General features: G+C 33.7%; 1 protein-coding gene across 3 annotated transcripts; it reads left to right on the top strand.

The window, feature by feature from the left end:
* The first annotated feature begins 9,311 nt into the window (after positions 1–9,311).
* On the top strand, positions 9,312–19,705 carry LOC148606899 (uncharacterized). 3 transcript variants are annotated; one of them, XM_088545478.1, is made up of 8 exons: positions 9,312–9,455; positions 12,944–13,516; positions 13,688–13,723; positions 14,053–14,121; positions 14,478–14,567; positions 14,879–14,968; positions 15,601–15,693; positions 19,443–19,705. In XM_088545478.1, exons 2-8 carry the CDS (start codon positions 12,990–12,992, stop codon positions 19,459–19,461), a joined length of 924 nt encoding a protein of 307 aa, XP_088401604.1. In that variant the 5' UTR covers positions 9,312–9,455; positions 12,944–12,989; the 3' UTR covers positions 19,462–19,705. The 3 variants fall into 3 exon arrangements, with proteins under 3 accessions (XP_088401604.1, XP_088401602.1, XP_088401605.1); XM_088545476.1 differs by having other exon boundaries at positions 9,370–9,515; XM_088545479.1 differs by lacking the exon at positions 9,312–9,455 and adding an exon at positions 11,335–11,483.
* Positions 19,706–26,413: the final 6,708 nt, after the last annotated feature.

Here is a 26,413-nt window from a genome sequence, read left to right as displayed (position 1 = left end):
TACTCCAAATGTTTTCTAGTGCATAAAGTGAAGTGCAACAGAAACCACTTTTAAAAAAATTACCATCCTACGAACAGTCCCGTTCTAAGTAAAAACTATCGTAGGGAAAGAGAGGAGTACTGGATACGCAGACTAGGTACTGCAATACCTTACGGATGCAATGACAACATCAAAAGTATAGGAAATCTTTCAAGCCAATATAACAATAACATAAATGTGATGAATTTATTTGACAAAAATCCAAGACGGGAAAGGAGTCATGGCCATCGCCACTATATGTCACCGTGAACCACGCTCCATAAATTGGAATTATAACTTTAAAGTTCTTATGGATGCCGTCGAGGACTATGCAAGAAAATGGATAAAACGAGAACAAGAAGACATTGATTCTCTGTCAGAGTGGTTGAAGGCCGTGAGGTCTTTAATTTTGAAACGAATGAAAGTTTTAAGTAGGTCAATGAGTGCCAAGGCTACATCAGTTTTCAAAGACCCCGATGTAGCAAAAACATTGTCTACTATACATGACAAGTATGTTGTCGTACCAGCAGACAAAGCCCAAAACAACATTGTTTTTGTCTGCAAAACGTTTTATATCCAATGTTTATTATCAGAGGTAGACGTAGAAAATAATAGCAGTGATAAGACCTACACTGCTACCACTCTCTCCAAAGAAGAGATTGTGGAAAACCATAAATCTGTGCTATCCTCTTTTAGTCTTTCTACCAAGAACGATGATTGTGATTAACCGTCTATGTACTGGATTCCTAAACTTCACAAGAATCCATACAAACAACGTTTCATAGCTGGATCTGCAAAATGTACCACCAAACCTCTTTCAAAACTTTTAACTTCTATACTCACAACTGTCAAAGAGGGTCTACAGTCCTACCACAACACTTGTTACTCCCGTAGTGGTATTACTTCAATGTGGATCCTAAGAAATTCGAAAGATCTTTTGGAGACAATCAGTTCAAGACTATTATCTGAATATAATAGCATTAAAACCTATAATTTTTCAACACTGTATACTTCTATTCCCCATACTCAGTTAAAATCCCGACTTAAAAACATTATACATCGTTGTTTTTCCAAAAAAGATGGTACACCTAGATACAAATATATAGTTCTTGGTAGAGTTCCTCATACTTTGTAAGAAATAATTCCAAATCATCTTCTAAATATACAGAGGAAGATGTTTACAAAATACTGGAATTTTTAATCGACAACATATTTGTCCAGTGTGGTGGACGTGTTTTTCAACAAACGGTCGGCATTCCAATGGGAACAAATTGTGGGGATTTGATACATCGCATCTACCCAAAAGAACTTGAGATAAAGGATACTACAGACACTGTGAAGTCAACCTCATATCTTGACCTACACTTAGAAATCGATGGTAAAGGAAAACTATTGACCAAACTTTATGACAAACGTGATGACTTTTCATTCAGAATCGTCAACTTTCCTTTCATCTGTGGCAACATCCCTTCGGTTCCTGCGTATGGAGTGTTCATATCACAACTCATACGTTATGCCAGAGCTTGCCGAAACTACGCAGACTTTTTGTATCGCGCTAGAACTCTAACAAATAGGCTTCTGGAACAGGGTTATGTTGCTACAAGATTGAAGTCATCACTACAGAAGTTTTATGGTCGTCATCATGAACTCGTGGATTGTTATGGTGTATCCATCAGCACCATGAAAACTGATTTATTCAACGGGTCATAGTTTTCCTTTCCTCGTTTGTATACACCGGACTTGACTTTTTAAGAGCAACTCGGCGGGTGTTTCTAGAAAAGCAGAGGACGCTTACCCTACCGGTGCACCTGGTTCTTGCTCCCAGTTTTTAATGGAGTCCGAGTTGCTCATTTACTTTTGTTACTTTGTATGTATAATTTTAGTTGCTTTATGTTCTTTGTTGTGTATGTCTGTTTTCCATGTCTGGTCTTTGTCCCTGGATTACATTCTTTTGATTACCGCTATAACCTTGGTTCCCTTGATTACTCTCTCATTTTCAAGATCAAATATTTATTTTCATAAAAGGTCTGGTTGAAAATACTTATTTAAAAAATGTTTATATGTTCCATGCTCTCTCCACTCAAAATCAAATGGTCGTTCCCTTAAAATTCCTGACACCTATTGCCACCATTTCATTTCGAGGTTGCTTGTCACATGGCTTATGGGCACTTTATTGCCATTTATGACTGTCAACACAACTGCCTGTATTCTTACAAAACACTGAGTTTTCGTTGAGATAATATTTCAAGATCAACTCGAATAACTTTGCTGAAATACCTAGTGATGAATGACGTGTCAATGTCAGTGCAAAAGGAAGTCACATGGTTTGACACTACATACATCAGTCACAAAGGATTCTTTCAATGCCTTATCTGGGAGTGAATAATGTTAGACATAGACTCAAAACATAATATCCAAAAATACAAAAATGTGCAAGTTTTAATGATAAAAGTGACATTGAGCTAAATATCATTGTTTAGTAATAGCGATAGCAGGATAATAACAACAAAACGTGTTTTATATGCCATATAACTTATGTTCATTATTTCATATCCGTGGATAACAACTGTAACAAGAAAGTCAATCGACGCGGCATAAGGTATGTTGCAGTATATAGATGGCTGCAGATACTTATTCTAGATACTCGTCACGAGTTATGGCTTACATTTTGCTGTATAATAATCTTGGTGAATTATATGCTGAAAACATGACTATTTTACAAAGTGTTATCTACCTTAGCTAGATAATCCAAATTATCTCCTTTTACGACGTTTGATGTTACGAAAGTTACAATATGTACATTTTATCAACATAATTTTTTTTTTTGGTTTACTCAATAGAGTTGTCCCGCTTTTATCAATATGTTTTTGTTGCGAATAAAGTAAAGTGTTGAAAAACAGTAGACTTATTAAAAAATATATTATTTTGAATAGGTTATTTTTTTGGATGAGTGTTCACGTTTAATTGATCTTGTATAGCAAACACTTGTGTTTGAATGATAACCGGTCCGGTTGTTGAGTGAAGAATCACAGGGTTTAATTCCGCCTTTGTCAAGCTTACTGCTAATTAAAGGTCTCATTTCTGTATGTGAGAATTTTGTGACGACAAGCCCATGATTTTTGTTGACAGTGGAAAATTCGAATATTAAATTTGGAAGAAACGGCCTGAGTTAAGAAGATACAATTGGATAGCGAGATAAAATGGGTGTTATAAAAATGGAGAAAAGCTTGATACATTATGTTTCGAAAACAATTTTGCGATTATTGCAGCTAACTAAATCATGCATAAGAACATCCTAAGATACACATGGATCCTTCTAAATAGTCGACCTAAATCGACCATACCAGAACCAGAATTTATAAGAGATGGAGGGAGATTCGCTTAGATGAATACTTACTAGACATGGAGCAGGTGTTTGAACTGATTACTAACTAGTATATATATTGGCAAGTACTAATTTGAAGCTACAAAACGCAAGGCAAGGACGAAGACCAACGACTACCGCCGAATGATATTCTCTAATGAATTGAAATATTCCAAAATAAAGAAGACATTCCAAACATGGCTCAAAACAGGTTTTCTTGTTTTTTTCATTGAAACCCCAGAAGAATTCGATATGGTCACAAAAAATGGCTAAATTCGGAAGTAGGTGTTCAAACAGACCGTCGCTGACCAAACTGTGCATGCTTATCCTTCTGGAGCGCCTGATGTCTGTCGGTAATTGTTGGGGGAATGCATATTGCAGGTGCTGTAGTCTTATCTTTAGTTTTTACATGTATAATTTATATTATGTGCTGATCTGAGATATTAAGTCTATTTTACTTATTTATTCTATTGTATTTTATACAGGATATATATCAATCAATCAATCAATCTTTAATTCCTTTTTTACAGAGATGGGTTATTATAGTAAAATAATATAATACAAAATATACACACGTACAATAATTAGATGATAAGCAATTGAACTGTCACAAAATGTCAGCAGAAATCAAATAAATTAGCCAATGAACTCATGAATTGAAGAAAATTCTAGACGATGTTACTATGAACTTTGAACAAAGTTTGACAAAACATTCAATGTTTAAGTCGGGAAATGCATAAGTAAGATCAAAAGTACGTCCCATCAAAACACGCAAGAGTTTCTCTGGGTCGTTCTTGTATAAATCGTCCAAAAAAGGAAAACAGGAATTCCAAAGTCGTTGAGAATAATATCCCAGAACCAATCACGTTTCTGAGTTGATATATGACAAAATAACGTGAAATATCTTATAGTGTCATAGTATATACATCCACATTTACTGCAGCTTTTCGGGTCTGTCTGAGGAATGCAAGTTATGGCTTTCGCGAGAAAGTAAGAGTTTTGTAAGTCTTTGGATGATTTTGCCACTGTCCATCCTATGAAACTATTGCTGTTGCATGACTGTTTAAAGCGTACAAAGTCAGTACAATTGTCCATCCGTGCTATCAGTGCTATTTCTCACAATACGTTTCCACTCAGTTTTTGTTGGAAACACACATTGCTTGATCAAACTAATCAGATAATGTTCAAGTTCATATTTATTAAAAATAGCAACAATGTCAGGAATGAATCCCAAAGTGTGTTATGGATAAGATAAGAATCACTGAATTCCTTTGAGAAGAATGTTCTTCGCCACAGTATCTGCAAAACGCAATTTTAATGTTCGTTTTGAATTTTGTCTATTCCAGGTGCTTTTTTCATTTTCATAGTCTTAACTGTATCGTTTACTTCATCTAGGGAAAATTCACCATTTAAGATACAAATTTCTGTAAAGTCAGTAAAGATCCGGAAGAGTCACTATATAGTGATAGCATGTATCAGTTGAATTGGAGATTTCCTTGTAATACTCAGTGAAGCAGTTAACAATGTCTTGTGGGTTTCGAACAGACCCATCCGCATCACGCATTTCACTACAAAGTGCACGTTTCTTTTTCGATCGCTTATTCCACAATTTTTAGAATAGCCCCTGGTCACACTCGGCTGCTTCGTCAATACTTTTTGCTTCATCTTCTTGATATTTTTTATACGCACATTCCTGAACGTTGACGAATGTCCTCTTTGCAGCCCTGTAGCTTCGATATGATTCGTGCTGCATGCCCAGCGGTTTTCCTTGGTCAGTCCAGATTTTCCGTTTTTCACGGGCTACTTAATGTGTTTCCCTCAATTCACGTATCCAGTACGGTTTTAGCTTACTGTTGAATTTGATTGTGGGTAAGGAGTTTGCCACAGCTATATTTAATATATTAACTAAATTGTTACTAAAAGTTTCAATGTGTGCTTCGGTATCCAGCTCAGAATGGAATCAAGAAGTACTCGAGTCATCGAGTCAATATACAATTGATACTGAACAAGGCTGTCTATATTTGCCTTTTCCCAAGCTACACGAGTTCGTTCAGTCGTTTTGGTATGATAGCGTGTAACTGGAACTTTAATCCTGCATATTATCGGATTGTGATCGGAGGTTATTTCAGTGTCAAAATTGTTAAACATCTTACAATCGAGAATACAGTCAATAAAAGACACTGGCGCGAGCACATAGTCTATAGTCGTTTGTAATGTAGAAAATGTGTAGTTCAGCCCTGTGCACATTGACAACTTATTAACTGGGCAAAGATTGTGTTCTTTTATAAAGTCCTTGAAGAAGATCGATTTCTTCTTCAAAATGGTAGATGCAGGGGTAGTGTCACGTTGAGCATTACAGTCCCCAGCAATAATAACAGTTCCCAATTGAGAATAGTAGCAATACAGATCATGGATATAACTCAAACATGCAATATAGTATTGTATTCCAAGTTATTGTCACTAGGAAGATACGTCCAAAAAATGAATATAGGTCTTTCACCATCTTTTGCTTGTATTTCAATACCATGAACACGGCCATCGTAGTCAGTGTTAAGCACATTGATGCTAAAAATTAAGCTCTTTTCACAAGAATCACACATTTCCCGCTTCCCACTAGATGCATGTAGTCTGTACTCTCTGGTAAACACACACTGTATTCTGAGTGTAGAGAGTATAGAAACAAACTACACCTTTCACTTAATCGCAGTTCTGATAGTACCGCTATATCGCATCTGTACTGGTCGAGAATGTTATTATGGCTATGTGCTGACGAGATAATGCCTCGGACATTCCACGTAAGAATAGATAAACAAGTCATTAACAAAAGCTTTATTACAACAAGTACAAATCTTGATAATAGAAGTCATAGTTAATCTACCGGTAATTTGGATCCTCATACTGACCACTGTATCCATAATCGTTACGATCCCATTATCTATTCCATGAATTTCTAACCATTTTCTACAACGAACGTTTTCAGGTCAGAAATCCGAAGTCATCAAAATGGAAGCCTTTGCACTGTCTACATTCACTTTTGCGGACAATGTCCCGTTCCGGCCATGGAACATCGAGATTTGCGATACCGTGACTCCCTTGCTTTCAATAAACATGTCGTGAACGATACCAGTTTTTGTCGATCGGGCATCAATATTACCAACATAGAAACCTATTGGTCTCTTTCGATTCTGATCACCGAAAAAGATATCGGAGCTATCATCAGACGTTCGTAAACCTTCGGTTGGACGATCAAGAACAACGGGTATTTTATAGTTAATAGTATTTTCGCCATTGATAATCTTGTCATAGCTCTTGTCTGTTTCAATCATTTCGCAATTGTCGATGTCCAGGTGTTCGTCTTGTCTAGTACGAACGGACCATTCATTATCTAAGTTCAGATCGACAGATGAATGTGTATTCCGTACAAGTTCGGGTTGATCTCTAGAGAGGGTATTCTTGTCACGTGACAATTTCTCACAACCGTTAACTTCGCTGTTTTCTTGGTTCGATGCGCTTGTAACCTTGACTGATTTTTGCTCAGTACGTGAAGCTACCGGTGGTTCAGTCCGGGGTTTACTTTGTGTGTCTTTCTGACTTCCCTTGCGGTCTTTAAAATTTTGCTTAAGTCCAGAAATACGCTTCTCATACAGAACGTAATCAAATTCACCCATAGCTTTTACTTTTCGTCCATTGCTTTTTTTGTACGCAATTAATCTCGATATTTTCGGATCGGTTTCGGATATGTACTGATGCATTTGAAGAAAAAAAGGTCGGAATTTAACTTTTTTTACTCTTTCAGTTCAACAGTCAATTTTATTACATTCTTTTTCTGTTCTTTGATGTCATTTTCAAAAGTAGAAACGCGATCCGCGAGGGCATGTACCAAAGAGTTCAATCCACAATTAAGCAAATTTCTTGTAATTGACCCTCTGCGACCCCACCAGTGGAATGTGTTTTTGATTTTGTAAAAATAGGGTAAAGTTCATCTTCAAAATTTCTGACATTTTAAGATTTAGACATTATATTGCTACTATAGTGTGTCCGCCTATCTTATATTGCGATCATCCGATCTGAGATATTAAGTCTATTTTACTTATTTATTCTATTTTATTTCATACAGGATGTATAATGATACAATATTTAGGTGATGATATGGATGACAGAAATAGACTTCCATAGTATCAGGTTATAAATTTTGATATTTGAAAAAAAGAAGTTTTCATAATTGTTCATGTACTAGTTCCTCATTATTTTTTGGTAATTAAAATAGCTATGTCCTCACAAGATTGGATGTATTCTTTAATAAATGTTTAAAGATTAGAAATTTTGCATAAAAATGTCGTATTAGCATTTCAATTAACATATTATAATATCATAAATAATATGCATGCAGCATGTGTGCTTTTTATTGATGGCTTGAGCCTGACCGTGGATACCTCCGACACAGTGACCTCCAATAATTACGCATAGTGATTGCTTTTAATGAGCCTTTAGTCGTATGCATATAGCCTTTATAGCGAGCGCCGCGAAGCGGTGTGAGCTCTGCCGTTATTACGTGTACTTTCTAAATTTCCCTTAAGATTCCCCAATATACTAACGAAAAAAACATTCATGTCCCTGAAGTAACAAAAACAAAAAGTGACTGTCCTTACGAAGAAAATTCATCATTTCCTTCAATCAAACAAATATAAAAATATATGTTAAGATTACTTTTCAGTGAAAATAAATTCATCTTTTCTGATAGTTTTCAAGTATTTTTCTAATTTGTTTTACTTACTTAAAGAAGTGAATTGTATGTATAAAAACTTCTCGAAACACGCGGATGTACATGTACGTACGTGTATCTCCGCTGTTCCACTGTTGCTGTTGTCAAGAACCTAACCCGCCTCGGAAAAAATATCCGATTATATTATCAATATCGAAGCATAGCTTTTCTAAGATATGAAAGGCAATCATTTTCTTGTTTGGAATTTGCAGCTGTCGTCTGAATTTTGTTAACGTCACATGATATGTAAAATATTCCCACCATTTGTTGAGAACTGTAATATTTGTACAGATTGATCTGACAGGCCAAAACTGAAAAGGATGTTGCTAGAGATGCCCTTAAGGGATAAAAATGTAAAGTATTGCGAGGTGGTATAAAGTTATTGACCATTTTGAGAGCGAGGGGAAAGGGGTTGGCATTTTGGGGAAAAAACATTGTTCATTTGTTTGTTTGTTGGGGGTTAACATCCGAGCAGCAATATTTCAGCTATATTCAGACGATGAACATGAAATTAATGATAAAATTAACATGAAATGATGATGAAATGAAAAAGGGATGGGACACAAGGACAATGGGGTGGAGAAATTTGGATTGCCACTGGAAATAGGGAGAGGTGGGTAGGGTCGGGCAATTTAGCCTCCTGTGGCGGAGCCCTATGGTTCATACTCTGGGAGAATACCACAGTAGGGTTCTTTAACGTGCGAGGATCGTGGCATCTTTCCCAACACGATGCACCACTATGGTTTGCGGTCAGGTTTTCCGTATTATAGACTGACAACCCCAGCATGTAACACGCCAGGGGTACCTCATTCCACCACCTCGGGCACACATCCCAGTTGCTCTGTGGGCAGAGCGCCCTAGCTCCCGGCTAGGGTTCTGAGCACTATTTAGTCGCCTTTTACTACAAGCTTAGCGCTGCTGCAGGACCTGCACGGGGCAAAAAAAAGTTATTCATTTATTAAAAAAAATCCCCCATTGTTCAAGTAATTCATTTATTGAAAAAAAAAAAAAAAACCATTAATTAACAAGACAGATTTTCAAATAGAAATATTGATTTTGCTTGCTGCTAAAATATAAATAAAAATATTGCACTTGCGAAGCAAACATTTTCATCCGAGTCTATCCCCTACCCCCTCTTTGTCCTTTATTATTTTTACGAGTCTAGTACAGACGGTACATGTATAGTAAAGCTCACGGTGCTCGCTTATTTAGGCAATGCCTACCCCATATTAGGTACAGATCGATATACAATATGTTGCATTACAGTCGATGAGTATATGGTACATTTAAATTATTGACGACTGCACAACGGTAAGTTTGTTGACAAACAAATTTATGCTTTGGATAACGATTTTATTCCTGTCCTGACAGGTAAGTGGTCATTAATAGCAAATGTTTAGTAAAATATTATAATTCAATGGTATAAACAGTGAATGATGGACAAAATATCACAGTAATATTTTGGTCAGCCAATGAGAAATTTATTGTGTACATTGTTGCTAAGGAAAAGCGCTTATAAATATAGATTTGTTTTTAAATTGATTTGTTTTGATTTTATACAGGTTTGTTTTGTTTCGTATTCTTCTCCGTGAAAAATATTCTTACTTATTTGAAACAACATTAATTGAACCATTACAATATTGACCAGTGCATAACTTGTGATAAAAAATATGCAGAAAAAACATAGTTTATTAATATAATGAAAACAATATATATGTATGGCAAGCCAAAGTGGGCAAAAATGGGCATTTTCTAATATTAAAAAATGATTTTTTAATATTCCAATTCATTTTCTAATATTACAAATTAGACTTCTGATATCACACTTTTTTAATATTCTGCGTCGATGCCACTACTGGTGGTCCAAAGGTTCCCGATAGTATTTACCGATCCTGTAGGTAGATAAGTCTGACCCAAAATTGATTTTCTAATATTAGAAAATGGATTAGTCGTGTTCAATTACGATTTTTAATATTAGAAAATCATTTTGTAATATTAAAAAATGTGACTGATTTTGCAATGTTGCAAAGTGATTCTCTGATATTACAAATTCATTTTCTAATATTACAAATTCATTTTCTAATATTAAAAATTCAATTTGTAATATTACAAAATGTGTAGTATTTTATAATATTACTAAATCAGGAATTTGTAATATTAGAAAATTATTTTTTAATATTAGAAAAATTAATTTTTAATATTAGAAAAGGAATTTATAATATTAGAAAATGAATTTGTAATATTAGAAAATAAGTGTTTTCTAACATAAAAAAATATTTTTCAATTTATTAAAAAAATGTTTTTTAATATTACATAATCATTTTCTAATATTACAAATTAGATTTGTAATATCACAAAACACTTTTTAATATTAAAAATTCAATTGAATTTCAAACATTAAATAAAAAACTTTTTTTTTTAAATAAGAAATTGATTCTCTGATATTAGAAAATGGATTTGTCGTATTCAGTTATGATTTTTCAATATTAGAAAATCATTTTGTAATATTAAAAAATGTGAGTGATTTTGCAATATTGCAAAATGATTTTTTAATATTACAAATTCATTTTTTTCTAATATTACAAATTCATTTTTTTCTAATATTACAAATTCATTTTTTTCTAATATTACAAATTCATTTTTCAATATTAAAAATTCATTTTCTAATATTAAAAATTCATTTTCTAATATTACAAATTCAATTTGTAATATTAAAAAATGTGTGATATTTTATAATATTACTAAATCAGTAATATGTAATATTAGAAAAAAGATTTTTTGATATTACAACATGAATTTTCAAATATTAAAAAATCTTTTCTAATATTAAAAAAAATGATTTTGTGATATTAAAAATTCATTTTCTAATATTGCAAAATATTGATTTTTGTGCACTTTGGTTTGCCATATATATATGAAATGTGTTCAACATTTCCAAATTATGATAAAAATTACAATGTATATTTCTAATAACCTGTATCCATCCTCAGCATTACAAAAAATGTTACACTGAGGAAGGATTTCACCAAGTTATCAGAAATATCGATTGTAATTTTACCATCAAGTTGGTGTTGTTAAACACATTTAGACGTTTATTTTATTTATTTGTTACGGTCGTTTTCAACTCGTAAGAGGGACTGATATGTCTCATTTTACTACACTGCTTTTATACAGGGTATGAATTAACATAAGCAGATACGGGTTTGGACAATTCCAAACGATGTAAGAAGTGTCAACTTTTGGTCGTTCCCTCGGCGGGACTCGGACTCGTACCGCTGTGACATCTAGACAGCACCGCCTGTACTAAGTCCAGCGTCCACGATAGCTTTCGCTTGTCAGGTGATTCATCCTCGTAGGTTCAATCTAGGGTTGTAACTTAGTATACGACGCATGGTATAATGGTAGTGAAGGACAGCTCACTTACGTATTGTTATGTAGGATAGAGGATCAAATTAACAGTATATGTCAGACCATTAGTAGTGGTGTTGCATGTTTGATAGTTGGAGCTAGCCCCTGTCGTAGTTGGGCTGCATGTTTGATAATAGGAGCAAGCCCCTGCGATCAGACCCTACTACAGACAATATACCATAGCAAATAGACACACGTGCACTGTCGACCATACCCTTTTTCCTGATTGAAAATTGTATTATGTTCGTTTTTAAGCCATTCACTCTTTTGAAAATACTATCAAGAAAGTGCAATTAACTTATCAAATCGTTCCAAGAACTACTTTGTCAGGTGTGGATCAAGAAATAAATAAAGGGGTCCGATCCAGAAATTTCAAAAGGGGAAATTCGAGGCCATAATTTTCTAATTTTTGCCCAAATTTTACACAACATTATCAAAATTTTCCAAACGGAAGGGGGGATCCAACCCGCGGACCCCACCCCCTGGTAGCGCCACTGTGTAACATTTTTTTGGGTGATATTTTAAAAAATATGATTTTTGATTAGAACAACGAATCCACATAAATAATGATTGTCGAGGTGAAACGGATTGTCGAAACTATCCGTATTCCATTTGTCTGTTATTAGACAAAATTTAACTTCATTTACGAATCAACCGGTATGTACCCAAAATGGTAATGGAAATAAACCGTTCGAATTCAATAATAACAGGACTTCAAATGTGCATAAAATCATTAAAATTGCAGATATTCGCTTGAATTTTTCACGTAATGGCAAGGTAATAGGGTATATCATTTTTCGGCAAAAATTGAAAATGTGTGAACTCCGCTTTCTGAGATTCATCAAAACACTTTTTACCTAAAAGATGAAAAGGCAATTCTATTGCAAAATTCAGTGTAAACTCGCCATAGAATGATGATCGAAAGTTTTCGCCGGAAATTATAATCACAATCCAGAATTGAAAAAATGTACAATGTTTGTAAATTCATTTTTCGCACAACTTATTTTACTAAAAAAGTTCCCATCCTATTCCCAATCATCAAAATTAAAATGTGTTGAAATATTGAAAGAAAAGATTTCTGACTTTAAAAGACGCATTACTCCATATTCGTTGCAAATTGTAGTTATTTGACGGGCATCCTTGATTTGTTTATAAAGCTGTGGATGTTTTTTTCCTGATATATCATATTGTCAACATTGTTGTTCGTAATCCTAAAATACAGTTTCCGTTCGCGTTCAAGCTTCTGTACCTGGCATCTGTTATTGATCTCTCTTTTTTGTTTGCAGAATGTATATGTACTACATGGTCCATGTTTGACCAAATTCCCGTGTATCTTCTCATCTTCCCATTGCATTTTGCACATAAAACTGAAAACTTTTATTTCATTTTAGGAATTATACGGGATAAAATAGACCTGTGAATTTACATGTCTACGTCATGGGGTCCATTAAGTTCCGGTTAGCTCAGCTTTATGATGAATGTGAATGTGAGAAGAAAAAGAAACATGAACTTCATTACATTTCATTCGACGACACTTTTCATCGACTACGTGAGGTCACTGACGACGTCTTACAATATTTCGACGATAAAGGAGACCTCGTAAAATTTGTTGTAGGTCAACTTTCCGTGCATACGCGGGATAACAAATTCTTCGACTTCTGCGATAGAGAAACGTGGGATAAAAAGGAAATGAAAGATAGGAAGAAGTTTTTGGAGGACAAAGGCTTTAATGAGATGGTGGTCATAGGGTGTGTTGAGGAAGATCTGATTCGACAGGATGTGATTGAAGGAATGAGGGACTCAGAACTTTATTCCATTGCTCTCGCTCAAAGACTGATTATGCACTACACATACAATAAAGCTGACGAACGGCTCTACAACGACTCGCTTCAGCTTGGAAGAACTTCTCTTGAGAAAACATCGGGAAACCTTATTTATATCGCTCTCAAATTTCAGCCATATAGGTAAGTACATTTAGGTTTTTATTGTAGGTTACTGTGGCAGGATATGACTGGATTTCTTTATATTACTTACTCTTTAACTATCGTTGGCAATTTCAGGTTTTCACCTAACTACACGTACAATAATTTTGTTTTAATCTAATGAACAATTAATCTCCGATCTTTTCGTTATAGAAAGGAAAAGTCTAGAAGTAGAAGTAGACGAAAATGGTAAGCAAAATAATCGTTAGAATCTTAGATTAATAATACTCCGAATTTAACATGAATTGAAGTGCGAATGCAAAACCTTAAAGATTTGACTTTGTAATGGAAGATTGTTTGTCTGCAGTATACTGTGGCATCTAAATGTGTCTGTCAAACATGTACTTGTACCCTTTTCCATACGTCGGTATTTTAAATCATTTTGCATACTTGGGCTTCTCAAATGTGTTAGGGTTTAACTAAGCTTGCGCATTTTATAGGCGTTCTCATATTTGCGCATTTTAAATTGCATATTTGCTTTATATCCAAGTGAAAGACTGACGTGTTTTTTATCATAGGGTTTTCAGATCTAGTAGCCGGAGCAGCAGCAGTAGTAGTAGTAGCTCTGACTCCAGCAATGACTCTAGGTGAGTAATTGCCGACAGTAGTACAATGTAATAGCAAGCCAGACTCAAGCAGTTACTCTAGGTGAGAAGTGTTCCTGAAATAATAATGTCAGTTGTCACCAACAAATATACTCAAGGGAGGTTATGAGATGGGCAGTGGCAGCAGTGATCTTTGGTGAGTTGTATGTGCCAGGAAGTGCATGCAGTAGTATCGGCCCTGATTCTAGCAGTGGCGATATGTTTAGAAAGTGGAGGCAAGGCCTTGTGGTTATATGTGAAGGAAGTTTTTACGTGTAAGAGTTGAGTGATCTACATTGTAATTTATGTATAACACAAAGGCGACTGACTTTTATGTAGTGTGTTTTATATTTATTCAGCACAGACGACGATATTGATTCATCTGTGGATTCAAAGCGAAGGTCGAGATCAAAAACCAAAAAATCAAAGAAAGAAAAGAAGAAGAAAAAGTAAATAAATGTTAAGTCTAACTTGTTGAATACATGTTACCTGATTTTTTTCTTATTATTAAGCAAAACAACTTAAACTTAAACTTATGCGTGAGCGAAGAGAACAAAAAAAAAAAACCCCGCAAAATTGCATGTTTGGGCATTAAAAGTTAGCTTATGCAGTAATGATAGTGCATTCGTGTTATTTCATTTGTCTCAGTTTCCTTGATAAAATCTAAGTACAAGTCAACTTATAAGTACAGCAGCAATGGGTTTTCAAAATATATGTTAATGTAGTATATGTTAGACTCTTTCCATCAATATTTTCTTAGGTCTGGTGACTTTGACGACTTCTTATCTGACTGTTCAACGAATGAAAAGGCAAAGAAGAAATCCAAGAAAAAACAAAAAGAGAAGACAGTGTAATTTATATATATTTTTTAAAACTTTGTATCCAATCATTTATATATATATACATAGAAGAGTCTGAAAAATTCCCAACGATGTTAGAACTGTCAAATTTGAAGCAGATTTTTGGTTGTTCCCTCCGCGGGTCTCGAACTCGTACCGCTATGACATCTATGGCAACACCGCTTGCACTAAGTCCAGCGTCCTAGACCACTCGGAGAGAACGACCAAAAATTTGTTCGCAAATTAGACAGTTCTAACATCGTTGGGAATTTTTCAGACCCTTCTATAAGTTTACGTTATCTTCCCTGTATCAATTTGATCCGATGGAGCAGTATAGCGAATAGAGTCGTCACATTCTGAGACGTATATATAAAAGTATATAACATATAACTGATCACTAAAAAAAAGTTAATTGAATGTTTGAACAAAATCTCATTAAAGTTTCTATTTTTGATGATAGAGAACATAAATGCTCGCCACCAATGATTTTTTTTATTTTTCTCTGTTGACATCTTACATTAAGATAATATTAAATCACATTAAGCATAAAATAATATTAAATTATTTCGATTTTTTTTTTTTGGCGAATTCAACAAATTAACATCCTTGTTTTTTTAACCATTTACATGTTTTGTGTCTGTAGGTCTGTAGATGACAGCAACCTCTCCGATGGTGCTGAAGACTCTGAAAAAGAGTCGAAGATAAAGACAAAGAAGGAGAAAAAAGATAAGAAAAAGTAATAATTAGTTTCCTCCAATGACTAATATACATGTACATACCCTTTAGCAATAAATGCTGTGTATGGATATATTAGTCATCTATTGTTTAAATACGGTATACCAGTCTCTTTTAACCTGTACAGTGTTACATATTAAAAGAGACTGAAATTCTCGTGAGATCTCATGTGGAGAGAAACGTAATCAAATATTTAATTTTGACTCGTGACGAACTAGGGACGGTTTACCTTTTCGTTTGTATTACATTTTTGTTAGACAGTTTGTCCGATAATTTGTGTATTTTTAATTCAACTCTAAACTCACTTTTAAACTGGAAATATGTTGACCCTAAATTTGACCCCAAATGCCTTGTCACGTATGTGTATTATTTGAGATAGAAGACAAAGTTTTAGGCGCAAAATCATAGAATTATTAGTATTAGTACGAGAATGAAGATGTCAAACAACCCCACCGGGGTAAAAATATCAGCTTAAGGCCATCCATGGTTCTTCAATGAACGACGAGGAAACCGTCCCACCACAGGGCAGGCTGCGAATGCCGGAGACCAGAAATTCCTAACTTTGGACATGCGCAAAAATTGCGGCGAGGTTAAAGTACTACATTATTATTATTCCGGCGTTGAAAAAATATTACACAATTGAACACACCTAAAAGTCAGTCGAAAAAGGTCCGAGTCCTTCGTTAAAACAGGAATAAACTGATTGTACAATACACAAATAATGATAATAATAGCAGCCTTTATTTAGACAGGAGAAACACATATTAGTGGTTATGTATTATAATATACATCATACTAATACAATAAAAGAACTTTATCATGGGTTTTCATATAAACTGACACCAATAACTTTATGTAGAAAAATATTCTTCTAAATAAGATTTTTTATTACAATATCTGACGTTTTCAGGTAAATTGTTCCATAGACTGGTACCAGATACTGTTAGCTAACGTTTATAATATTAAGTACAAGATCTTGGAGTAAATAACAAATTATTAAAATTCTATCTAGTTCATCTAGAGCTAATTTCATGCACATATTTAAATATATTCATATATGTAGGTGTTAAATTGTGAAGTACTTTAAAAATTAAAATAACCTTTTTGATTACAAAATAGCCAGGTATTGGCATCCTTTTCAGTACAGAAAATAAGTTTTGTGATGGTGTCATAATATTTCTGAAATTAAGTATAATGCGAGCAATTCAAAAATTACATCAATAAAACATTTATTTTTTGCGTTACAACCATACAATACAACAGTAGTTAAAATTTGGTAAAAAATACAAATGTAATATTGTTATAAACTTTTAAGTAAAGCTTCATTAGACAGAAATGGTCTAACTCTTCTAAGTACACCAATTTTCTTAGATATTTTCTTGGAAATTATACAAGAATCTGTCTTCCAAGTTAAACATCCATCTATGGTAACATCCAATAATATGGCTGAGGTAACATTTTCACAAATAACATTAAGATATGAATTCCCAGTTAAACATCCATCTATGGTAACACCCAATAATATGGCTGAGGTAACATTTTCACAAATAATATTAAGATATGAATTCCCAGTTAAACATTCATGAATGGTAACACCCAATAATATGACTGAGGTAACATTTTCTACTACAACATCATTGATTCTAATACAAATATTATCAACCTTAGCCAAGTTTTGGTTTGTTCCTATAAGTTCATTCAGGCTATAAAGTTAAGTAAATCTTCAGTTAATTTATCTTCAATAATTTGTTCAGAGTTGTTGCATACATCAGTAGAGGGAGGTGTCGTCTGCATATATAGTTGGATGACAATATTTAAGACATGATGGGTAATCATTTACAAAAAAGTATAAAAAAATAAAGGTCCAAGTATAGAACCCTGGGGTTTACCAATAGACACTTTGGGGTAGATAATTTTCCTTTCCAACCAACGCACTGTTCTCTGTTGCTCAAATAAGATTTAACCTTTAAACCAATAATAAGTATTATTTGCATATTCCAAATGACAGAAGCTTATGCAGTAAGACATTATGATTAACAGTGTCAAACGTTTTGCTCAGATCAATGAATGAAACACCAGTAAGTTTACCTTCATCAATATTAGCTATAAGATTGTTTTCAAACAAATAATTGTAAAAAGTAACGAAAACATGTCTTTCTATAATTTTGCTTACAATTGGTAAAACAAAGACTGGACGATAATTATTGACAATATGGTCATCCCCCGGTTAAAAATTTAAGGTAACTCTAGCTTTCGTCCAATCGTTGTCAAAAATATTTATTTCAATGAAAAAAGTAAATATATTAGTTTAGATATATGACACAGTATCTAAAGACATTTTCAATAATTTTACTGAAATTCCATCAAGTCAGGTTGCTTTAACACTTGACGTGCTTTTGAACTCTTTACAAACAGAATAATTTGACATTTTTGGAATAGAAAATGAGTCTTCTTAATTAATTGTGTTAAATGCACAAAAGAAAGGAATACTAGCAGTTAACTGACATGCCAGCTCCAGACCAGTTTAAACCTACAGCAAGAGGCTCGCAGGAGCCTGAATCGCAATCAGGCTGGTTGAATTTTGCCTTTCAAAGGCAATAAATTTAACAAGAAAATTGTCCAACAATTTTGACTCGAGAAGACTTTGGTTGGACTTATCATAAGGATCATTTCAGAAATTGAAAGTTTCTATCATAGTTTTCAAGATAGTGGCTAAAAACTGTAAAAAAAAAAACCTCATTTTACCCTTTTCAAGGGCAATAATCTTACAAGGAGAAGACTTTCGTAGTCCTAATAATAAGGATCATTTCAGCCGTGAAAGAATTTAGCTTAAACCTAACGGTTTTGGAGATACAAGCGGAAAACTACTGTCTGACCCCTATGTTCTATTTTTAGTAACATCAGCGATGTTTTTGGAAAAAAATCCCCTCATCAGTTCTATGCAGGATACCCCAACTAACATTCATACCAAGTTTGGTTCCAATTGGTCAAGTAGTGTCAGAGGAGAAGATTTTGAAAGAAATAACATTAAAAAATAGCAAAAAAAAACGTAAAAAGGCAATAACTCCAATATGGCTTAATGGATTAAAACGAACATTTGACCACAGATGGATCTTATCATGCTGAACACTTTTATTCAGTCAGAATTTGACTAAACCAAACTGTTTTTGAAATATATGTGAGAAACTACTGTCTGACCCCTATGTTCAATTTTTAGAAAGGCAGCTATGTTTTACGGCGAATCAAAAATCCCCACATCAGTTGTATGCAGGATACCCCCAAAAAATATTCATACCAGTTTTAGTTCCAATTGGTCAAGCAGTGTCAGAGGAGAAGAGTTTTAAAAAACGACGACGGACGCCAAGTGAGCTAAAAAAGTTACGTCTTCATCGTATGAAATATCAATCATGCGGGGATGAGAACCACGGTACATCCATCATAAGTCATACCATATAAGGACACAACCCGTGTCATGCCGAATACTGCTTTAATATAGTATGTTAGTTTCTACGTAAAGACCCTATGAGCGAAATTATTTATGTAGGAATTCTTGGTATACGAGTACACAGAATGTCAATTTTGAGGTTTATTTTCGGAGTTAAGAGTATTTCCCGGTTAAGTGTATAAAATGCGTGCCACATTTGCATATCATATTATATTGTGTGTTCTGGTTGTATAACAAATTTTAGATGTTAACATGTTTTACAAAGTTGAATGTAATTGTACGTTTTTTTTTATTATTTATTTCAGAAAGTCTAAGGAGACTTGAGAGATAAAGTAAAGGAATAGAATTGAAAAACTTTACCAAAGTTAGTCACTCTTGGCTGTGTTAAAAATGTACATTTGTAGTTACAGCAGCCGGTTGCTGCGCATTTCTTCTTGTCTGACTGTGATATTCAGAACTGTACATTATTTTATAATTTTAAATAGGCTAAATGGAATACAAAAAAATAATAGAGATGATAAATAAATATTATACTAACGTACATACATACTAAAAGTTTCTAAAAACATAGATTTGTTCTGTTATTGGTCACACACAGACGCACACACACATCTCTCTAATTAACTATATCAAGTTTCTAACCAATAAAACACATAAAAATCATTATAGAGACCCAAAGAAAGAGCAAAAATACTTTGAATTTGCACTCATTAGTCACCGCACTGGAATTTCTTGCATTAATAGAATCAGTGTTTTCTCCTTTGATAATAAAATTCAATCCTGTATCACGTATTTGCAGAAAAGTTGCAAACTCTTGTCTAACTACATGTGAATGCTAAACAAGGCCACACCATGCTCAATGATCAGTTGTTGGATTTGTTATTACAAGTGTAGTGCCTTAAGTTAATTCCTTTTGAATACATCTTAAAGATCGCTGACTGAAAGATACGGAACTGTAACGCATCACATATCAGTAAAATTTAATATTAAATGAAGTCCTATGCTCGTATATGTTTCCAAAAGTGACATAGTGGTTCATTGTGCGGTGCCATCTGATGCAAAAGCTAAACAACAGAGAATAACTTGTTTACCTTGTCCTGAGACCGTTGAATCTGGACTAGACAGCCCTTGGGGTTTTCAAACATTACTATAGGAAGGTGTTTATCAATAACTTGAGGTTGGCATTGTCACCTGTGATTGAAGACTTTGTACTAATTTTGTATAGAAAATTTAAATAGTAATAAAAGTACAGGATTACTAGATGGAATTCCATCAAGGTTTCTTAAAGATGGTTTTAAGTGCTTTAAAGAATTAAACCTATAACATTTATTGTCAATTTATCCATAACTAGTGGAATTGTACCAGATGATATGGGGACTCTACACTGGAATGATTATGCAAAAAGCATTTGATACCGTGGATCATCAGATTCTGTGTAACATGTTGCCGAATATGGGAGTTTCATCCACTAAGTGGTTTAAATTATATCTTACAGATCGACAACAGACAGTCAGTGCCAACGGCACAGAGTCTGATTTTCTAAAAATTAAATGTGGGCTCCTCCAGGGTTGTATTCTCGGTCCTCTGCTTTTCTTTTGCTACGTGAACGATATGTCAACCAGTGTGGGGTCCGACTGCAGACTGCTTCTCTATGCAGATGATAGTGCAATATTTTTTATAATCATGTAGTGAATGGTTAGTTGACAATAAATTGTCACTCCATCTTGATAATACAGTCTATATTGTTTGGTTCTAAAAGTAAACTCCGCAAAATAAAGGAGTTTAGTGTAAGTTGTAATGAACACACAATTATAGTTCAAAACAGTGTTAAATATCTGGGCATTAATGTTGATAAATTTCTCTCTGGTGACATTATAGTCATAAGTACAAATGTATTATACAAAAAAGCAAATGCTAGATTGAAATTTCTTTATAGAAATGCTAAATGTTTGTCAGAAAATACCAGAAAAACTTAAACAATGGCTCTTATACAATACCATTTTGACTATGCTTGTTCTTCTTGGTATAGTGGTATAAATGAAACCCTTCAGAAAGAACTTTAAATTATGTAAAACAAAATAATAAGATTTATTAAAAGTTTTGATAATAGGAAGAAGATAGATTATCCAGTATTTTTAGATACCGGATTTTTAAACATGAGTTTAGAGTTAAACAAATGCGTCTAAACCATGCACATAGAATATATTATAACAAATGTCCAAGTTATATGAAAAACAATTTTGTGAAGATGTCTGATGTCCATACTTGCAATACCAGGCACAGTTAATGTAACTTTTTTGTTCCATCCGTAAATTTTCATTCATCTAATACTTTTTATTACAATGTCATAAGAGATTGGAATACTGTGCCACAGAAATTAAGAAAGTCAACAATATTAATAATTTCAAAACTGGTGTCAAAAAGTATCGTTTGTGTCAAATGGAGGAAAATTTTATTAGTGACTTCACTATGTAAATTTATTATTAAAGTTTCCATATTTAACTAAGCCTGTGTAAATTATGTGTCGGTCACATTGTTCATTTTTATTTTTTAGCCTTAATTACTATAAAGACCCCATTGGAAATAAGCCGTAAAGCTTTTATGGGCCATCCTAGGTTAAATATCAACCTTTTTTATATACTTTTATGGCTAAAACTTTGATTTTTAATATTTGGTCTAAATACATTTTTGGCTAGTTAATATTTTATCAATACAAATGTAAACTCAGTAATGTATGAATGCATTTATGTTATAATATAATGTGTGAAAAGTATTACAAATGTATGTTAATATTCAATCTAAATAAAGCTATCTATCTATCTATATTGGGTCCATCTTGTAGCATGTTTGGTTTTCTTCCGGTCTGTAAACATCCGATGAAAATTTATTTCGAGATTTTCCAAGTGGGTATTCAAATGACTTTTGAAAGCGTTCACAGTTTTGGATTCGACCATGTTCGTTGACAGGTTGTTTCATACATCCAAGATTCTGTTGGAGAAGTTGTATTTTCTAATATTTCAATAAGCGACTGTTTTCTTGAAAATTTTGGGCTTGTGGCCTCTTGTATTCGTTGTTCTAACAGGGAAGATTTTTTCATGTTGGACATGGTCGATGTCCTAGGTATCTTACGCGATCTGAGTAGCTTAAATGGCTTAAAAAACAGTTTTGTGGCACGACTTTAGACAATTTCTATTTGAATTGCCTCTTTTTTGTAGATTACTGACCATATCAACTTCCTTATATTCCAGGTGTGGGCGTACAATACTTTTTTATACAGTGTTCAAAACATATCTTTGTCCATATAAAAAAAGCTTCGTTCTATCATCCCCAACCGTTGATTTGCCTTCTTTGTTTGCATGTTGATGTGGCACTGAATCTATTACAATCCCCATGTCTTCTCTTTGGTCGCTTGTTGTATGGTCGCCTCTTCCATTTTGTACTGGTAATTTGTATCCTGGCCGAAGTGAACATGTTTCCATTTTGATTTATTGAACATCAACAGCCACTTGTCAGACCAATTTACGAAGTTGTTAAGTCGTTTTGGAGGTTGAGTCGGTCTTCCTCGTTGTTGATTACTGCATAGGCCCTAGTATCATCAGCAAAAAGATTCGCTATATTTTGTACCATGTCAGGTTGGTCATTTATGTAAATGGTAAACAGTAAACTATGGGTCCTAAAACATTGCCTTAGGGGATTCCACTGGTAACTGGAGTCCATTCAGAGCCTGTACCATTTATAACTACTTTGTGCTGCCTATTCGTAAGGAAGTCCCTAATCCATACATGAAGGTTTCCAAAATGTAATTTGTTTAATAATCTTTGATATAGCACTGTATCAAAAGCCCTCTGGAAATCCAGGTAAATAACATCTATTGAATTTCTGTTGTCTTGTTGCTCAGTCCAATCATCTAGTACTACGATAAGTTGCGTTACACGATATTTACCCTTTCTAAAACCATGTTGATGTATTGTAAACAGGTTCTTCTTTTCCATGTGGTCCAAAATACAGTCCCTTAATATATGTTTCTATAGTTTTGCAGATTATGGATGTTAGACTAATTGGTCGATAGTTCTCTACTGAGATTTTGGGACCTTTTTATGCAGGGGTGTTCCATTTGCATTTTTCCAGCTTTCCGGTATTTTCTGCTTTTCCATAGATTTTGTGAATATCTTTGTTAATGGAATTGAAATTTCTTTTGCTGGTTCTTGTAACAGTTTTGGACGCATTTGGTCAGGTCCTGGAAATTTGGTGACTTAATTTTTTAAGATGTTTTTGGATTTCATTCTGTTTGAAATGTACTGTAGATTTAGTTCTCAGATTAAGGTGTGGTGCTTTTGTTGGTCATTTTCTATAACATATACCTTCTGGAAAAAACTATTCATCATCTCAGCTTTTATCTTATCATATGAGTAATTTAAAGTGTTCCGTCATTTTATACTATACTAGGTATAATTTTCTTGGATTTCCAAAAGTTTTTGCCGTCTTCCTTCATGTTGATGACAATTGACCGTTCATATTCGTACTTGACTTTTCTCACTAAATAGTTTTCTTCACTCTTTGTTACTTCATATTATATTTTGATTTGTGGATTTCTGCTGTATCTACATTTTTTCCATAACTTCCTATTCTTTCTATGTGCAGTTCTGCTTTCATCATGTATCAAAGGTGTATCATTCTTTCTCGGTACAGCTTTGCTCAATGGTATATAAAAGCTATTAAAAATGTATCAGGAAAACAGTTCCGAAGATCATTGATATAATCTTGGGCTAACTTTGAAACCCAATCTACACTTCCAAGTTCTTAATTGATGTTTGTATAGTTTCCTTTAAAGATTCATAACCTTTGTTCAGAATGCTTTTCGTTCTTGCTTCCAAAGTTTAAATTAGATTCCAACATTTCATGATCACTGTTGCCTGAAGGAGCGTTGCGCCCGATATTGTCTATCACGCCCTCCTTGTTTGTAAGAATGAGATCTACTAGGCTTGGTTGATCATCTCCCCTAATTCTTGTTTCCTTTTTAACATGTTGAATTAGGAATGTGTCTCTTGTCATTCCAAGAAATCTAGTTGATACATGTATATGGTTTGCTACTTCACTGATATTATTGTTTTTTCCAACATATTTCGGGGTACTAATTGAAGTTTCCCATGAATAGTAGGTCATCATAGTTGATTTTGCCTGTCTTTGTGGTCGATAGAATTTCTTGAAGTTCTTTCATACAGATTTAATTTACTACACTTGGACTTCTATAAACACATGATAGTAACAGTTTATTTCTGTTTTAAAAGTTCCCAGTTGGACATACTCGACATTTGAAAATTGAGTGGTCTCTACTTTATAAGTGTTAAAGTCCTCTCTTACATACATGTATATATCAAACATCCTCTTTTTGTAGCGACGCCCCTTGGTGAGACAAAAACTTTGTAACCTTCTATTTTCCGTTCAAATCGAAAATATCACTCTCATTTCCGCATTTGTGTGTAACAGTACGTGTATCCACGTCTCTCTTTTTTTTTAAGTTGGACTTCTTTACACCTTTTGTAAATAAAATTGTTTAAATTAAAATTTAGAAGAAATGAAACGCGAGTTATTCGATTTATAAATTAACTCTAAAGGTAATTTCAGTAATATAGTCGATTTGTAAAAATAACTATTGTTATATAGTACAAGTGTGGACACAGAAAGGTATTGCCCGAGGGGCAAGTATGGACGCAGACTGGTATTGCCGGAAGAGCAAATTTGAACATACATACGTTTTGTCTTGAACATGTTTGCATTGTCTAGAAAACTTCTCTATTTATTGATATCAATGATTGGATTATGCACATGTTAATAAATAACATGTGTTACTAAACATCTAAATGGGGAACAAATTCCACTATGAACTGCCATACGACAAGTCATATACACATTACAATGCTTTTTCTTGAAGGTGTACTTGCATGGATGTGTTGAGTTGCTATGTCATATTAAGGATTGGCTATTTCACTTTATATAGGTTAGCTTGATAAAATAGACAAGTGGTGAACCATAGCCATTCCCCTATCTCTTTCGTGTTTTTTTGTTTTGTTTTGTTTTGTTTTGTTTTTTTGTTTTGTTTCTGTTTTTTGTTTATTTTGTCTTTGTTTTTTTTTTTTTACAAAACTATGTGGAAGATTCCGCCTAGCGACGCGCCTGTACAAGACTGAGACCTTTGTACTATATAACAATAGTTAGGACCTTCGAAGCGGTGGGTAGAAATGAAGTCTAAAGAAGACCAAAGAAGTCCAAACCTAAAATTAGCTATAAACATACGGTTTTTAACGTTTTTGTGTGAAATATGATTAATATGATGCATTTAAGTTGTTTCCATAACATATATTTCGAGTTTTGGGTTTCTATGGCTGAAAACATCGTATCGCGAAATGAAGACCAAAATGGTAGACCAAAGAAGATCAAACCTAAACTTTGCTATAAATGTATATTTATTTTACTCCTTTTGTGTAAAATATCAATGATATGATGCATTTAAGTTGTTTCCACAACAAATATTTCGGATTTTGGTTTTCTATGCCTGAAAACATCATATCGCAAAATGAAGGCCAAAATGGTAGAAATGAAGACCAAATATAAATTTTGCTATAAAAGTATAGTTACATGTATCTTACTTTTTTATATAGAATATCCATAATGCGACGCATTAAAGCTGCTTCCATAACATATATTTCGGGTTTTGGGTTTCTATGGCTGAAAATATCGTATCGCGAAATGAAGACCAAAAATCATGATAGAATTGAAAACCAAAGAATTCCCAAACCTAAAAATGGCTATAAATAGTACGTTTGACTGGCATTGATTGTTATGTATGTTATTACTATAATGATGCATTGAAGTGATTTCAATAACATGTACTTCGTTTTGGTGCACATAATGAGAAGGGTTAAAAGAAAACTGATCAATAAGACCGACTGCCTTTGCGTTTACATAAATCTATTTGGAAAATGATAAGTATTGAAACAAAAACTAAAACAAATATATATTGTAGTATACAAGACATTTCATTTTAGCCGAAAACATAAATTCATCAACTGAATGGACTGTGATGTATACTAGCCCGGTACTTTGACAAGGTTTACCCCACAAAAGCGGCAGTCTATCGTAATAACCCATTGTGTACTTGAAAACATTATTCTGACCCAGAACCCGTCATCAGTCATCTTAATGCTATAAGTGCTGATCGTACTACCAGTCATTTTTTCCACGGTATATATAGCATTGTTAGCACTAGAACAAAGAG

The sequence above is a fragment of the Perna viridis genome, chromosome 9 (genome assembly GCF_037379345.1).
Source record: "Perna viridis isolate PV_CMFRI_1.1 ecotype Kerala chromosome 9, ASM3737934v1, whole genome shotgun sequence".
NCBI lineage: Eukaryota > Metazoa > Mollusca > Bivalvia > Mytilida > Mytilidae > Perna > Perna viridis.
The sequence above is the reverse complement of the archived record's forward strand: the minus strand, read 5'-3'. Positions and strand labels throughout refer to the sequence as shown.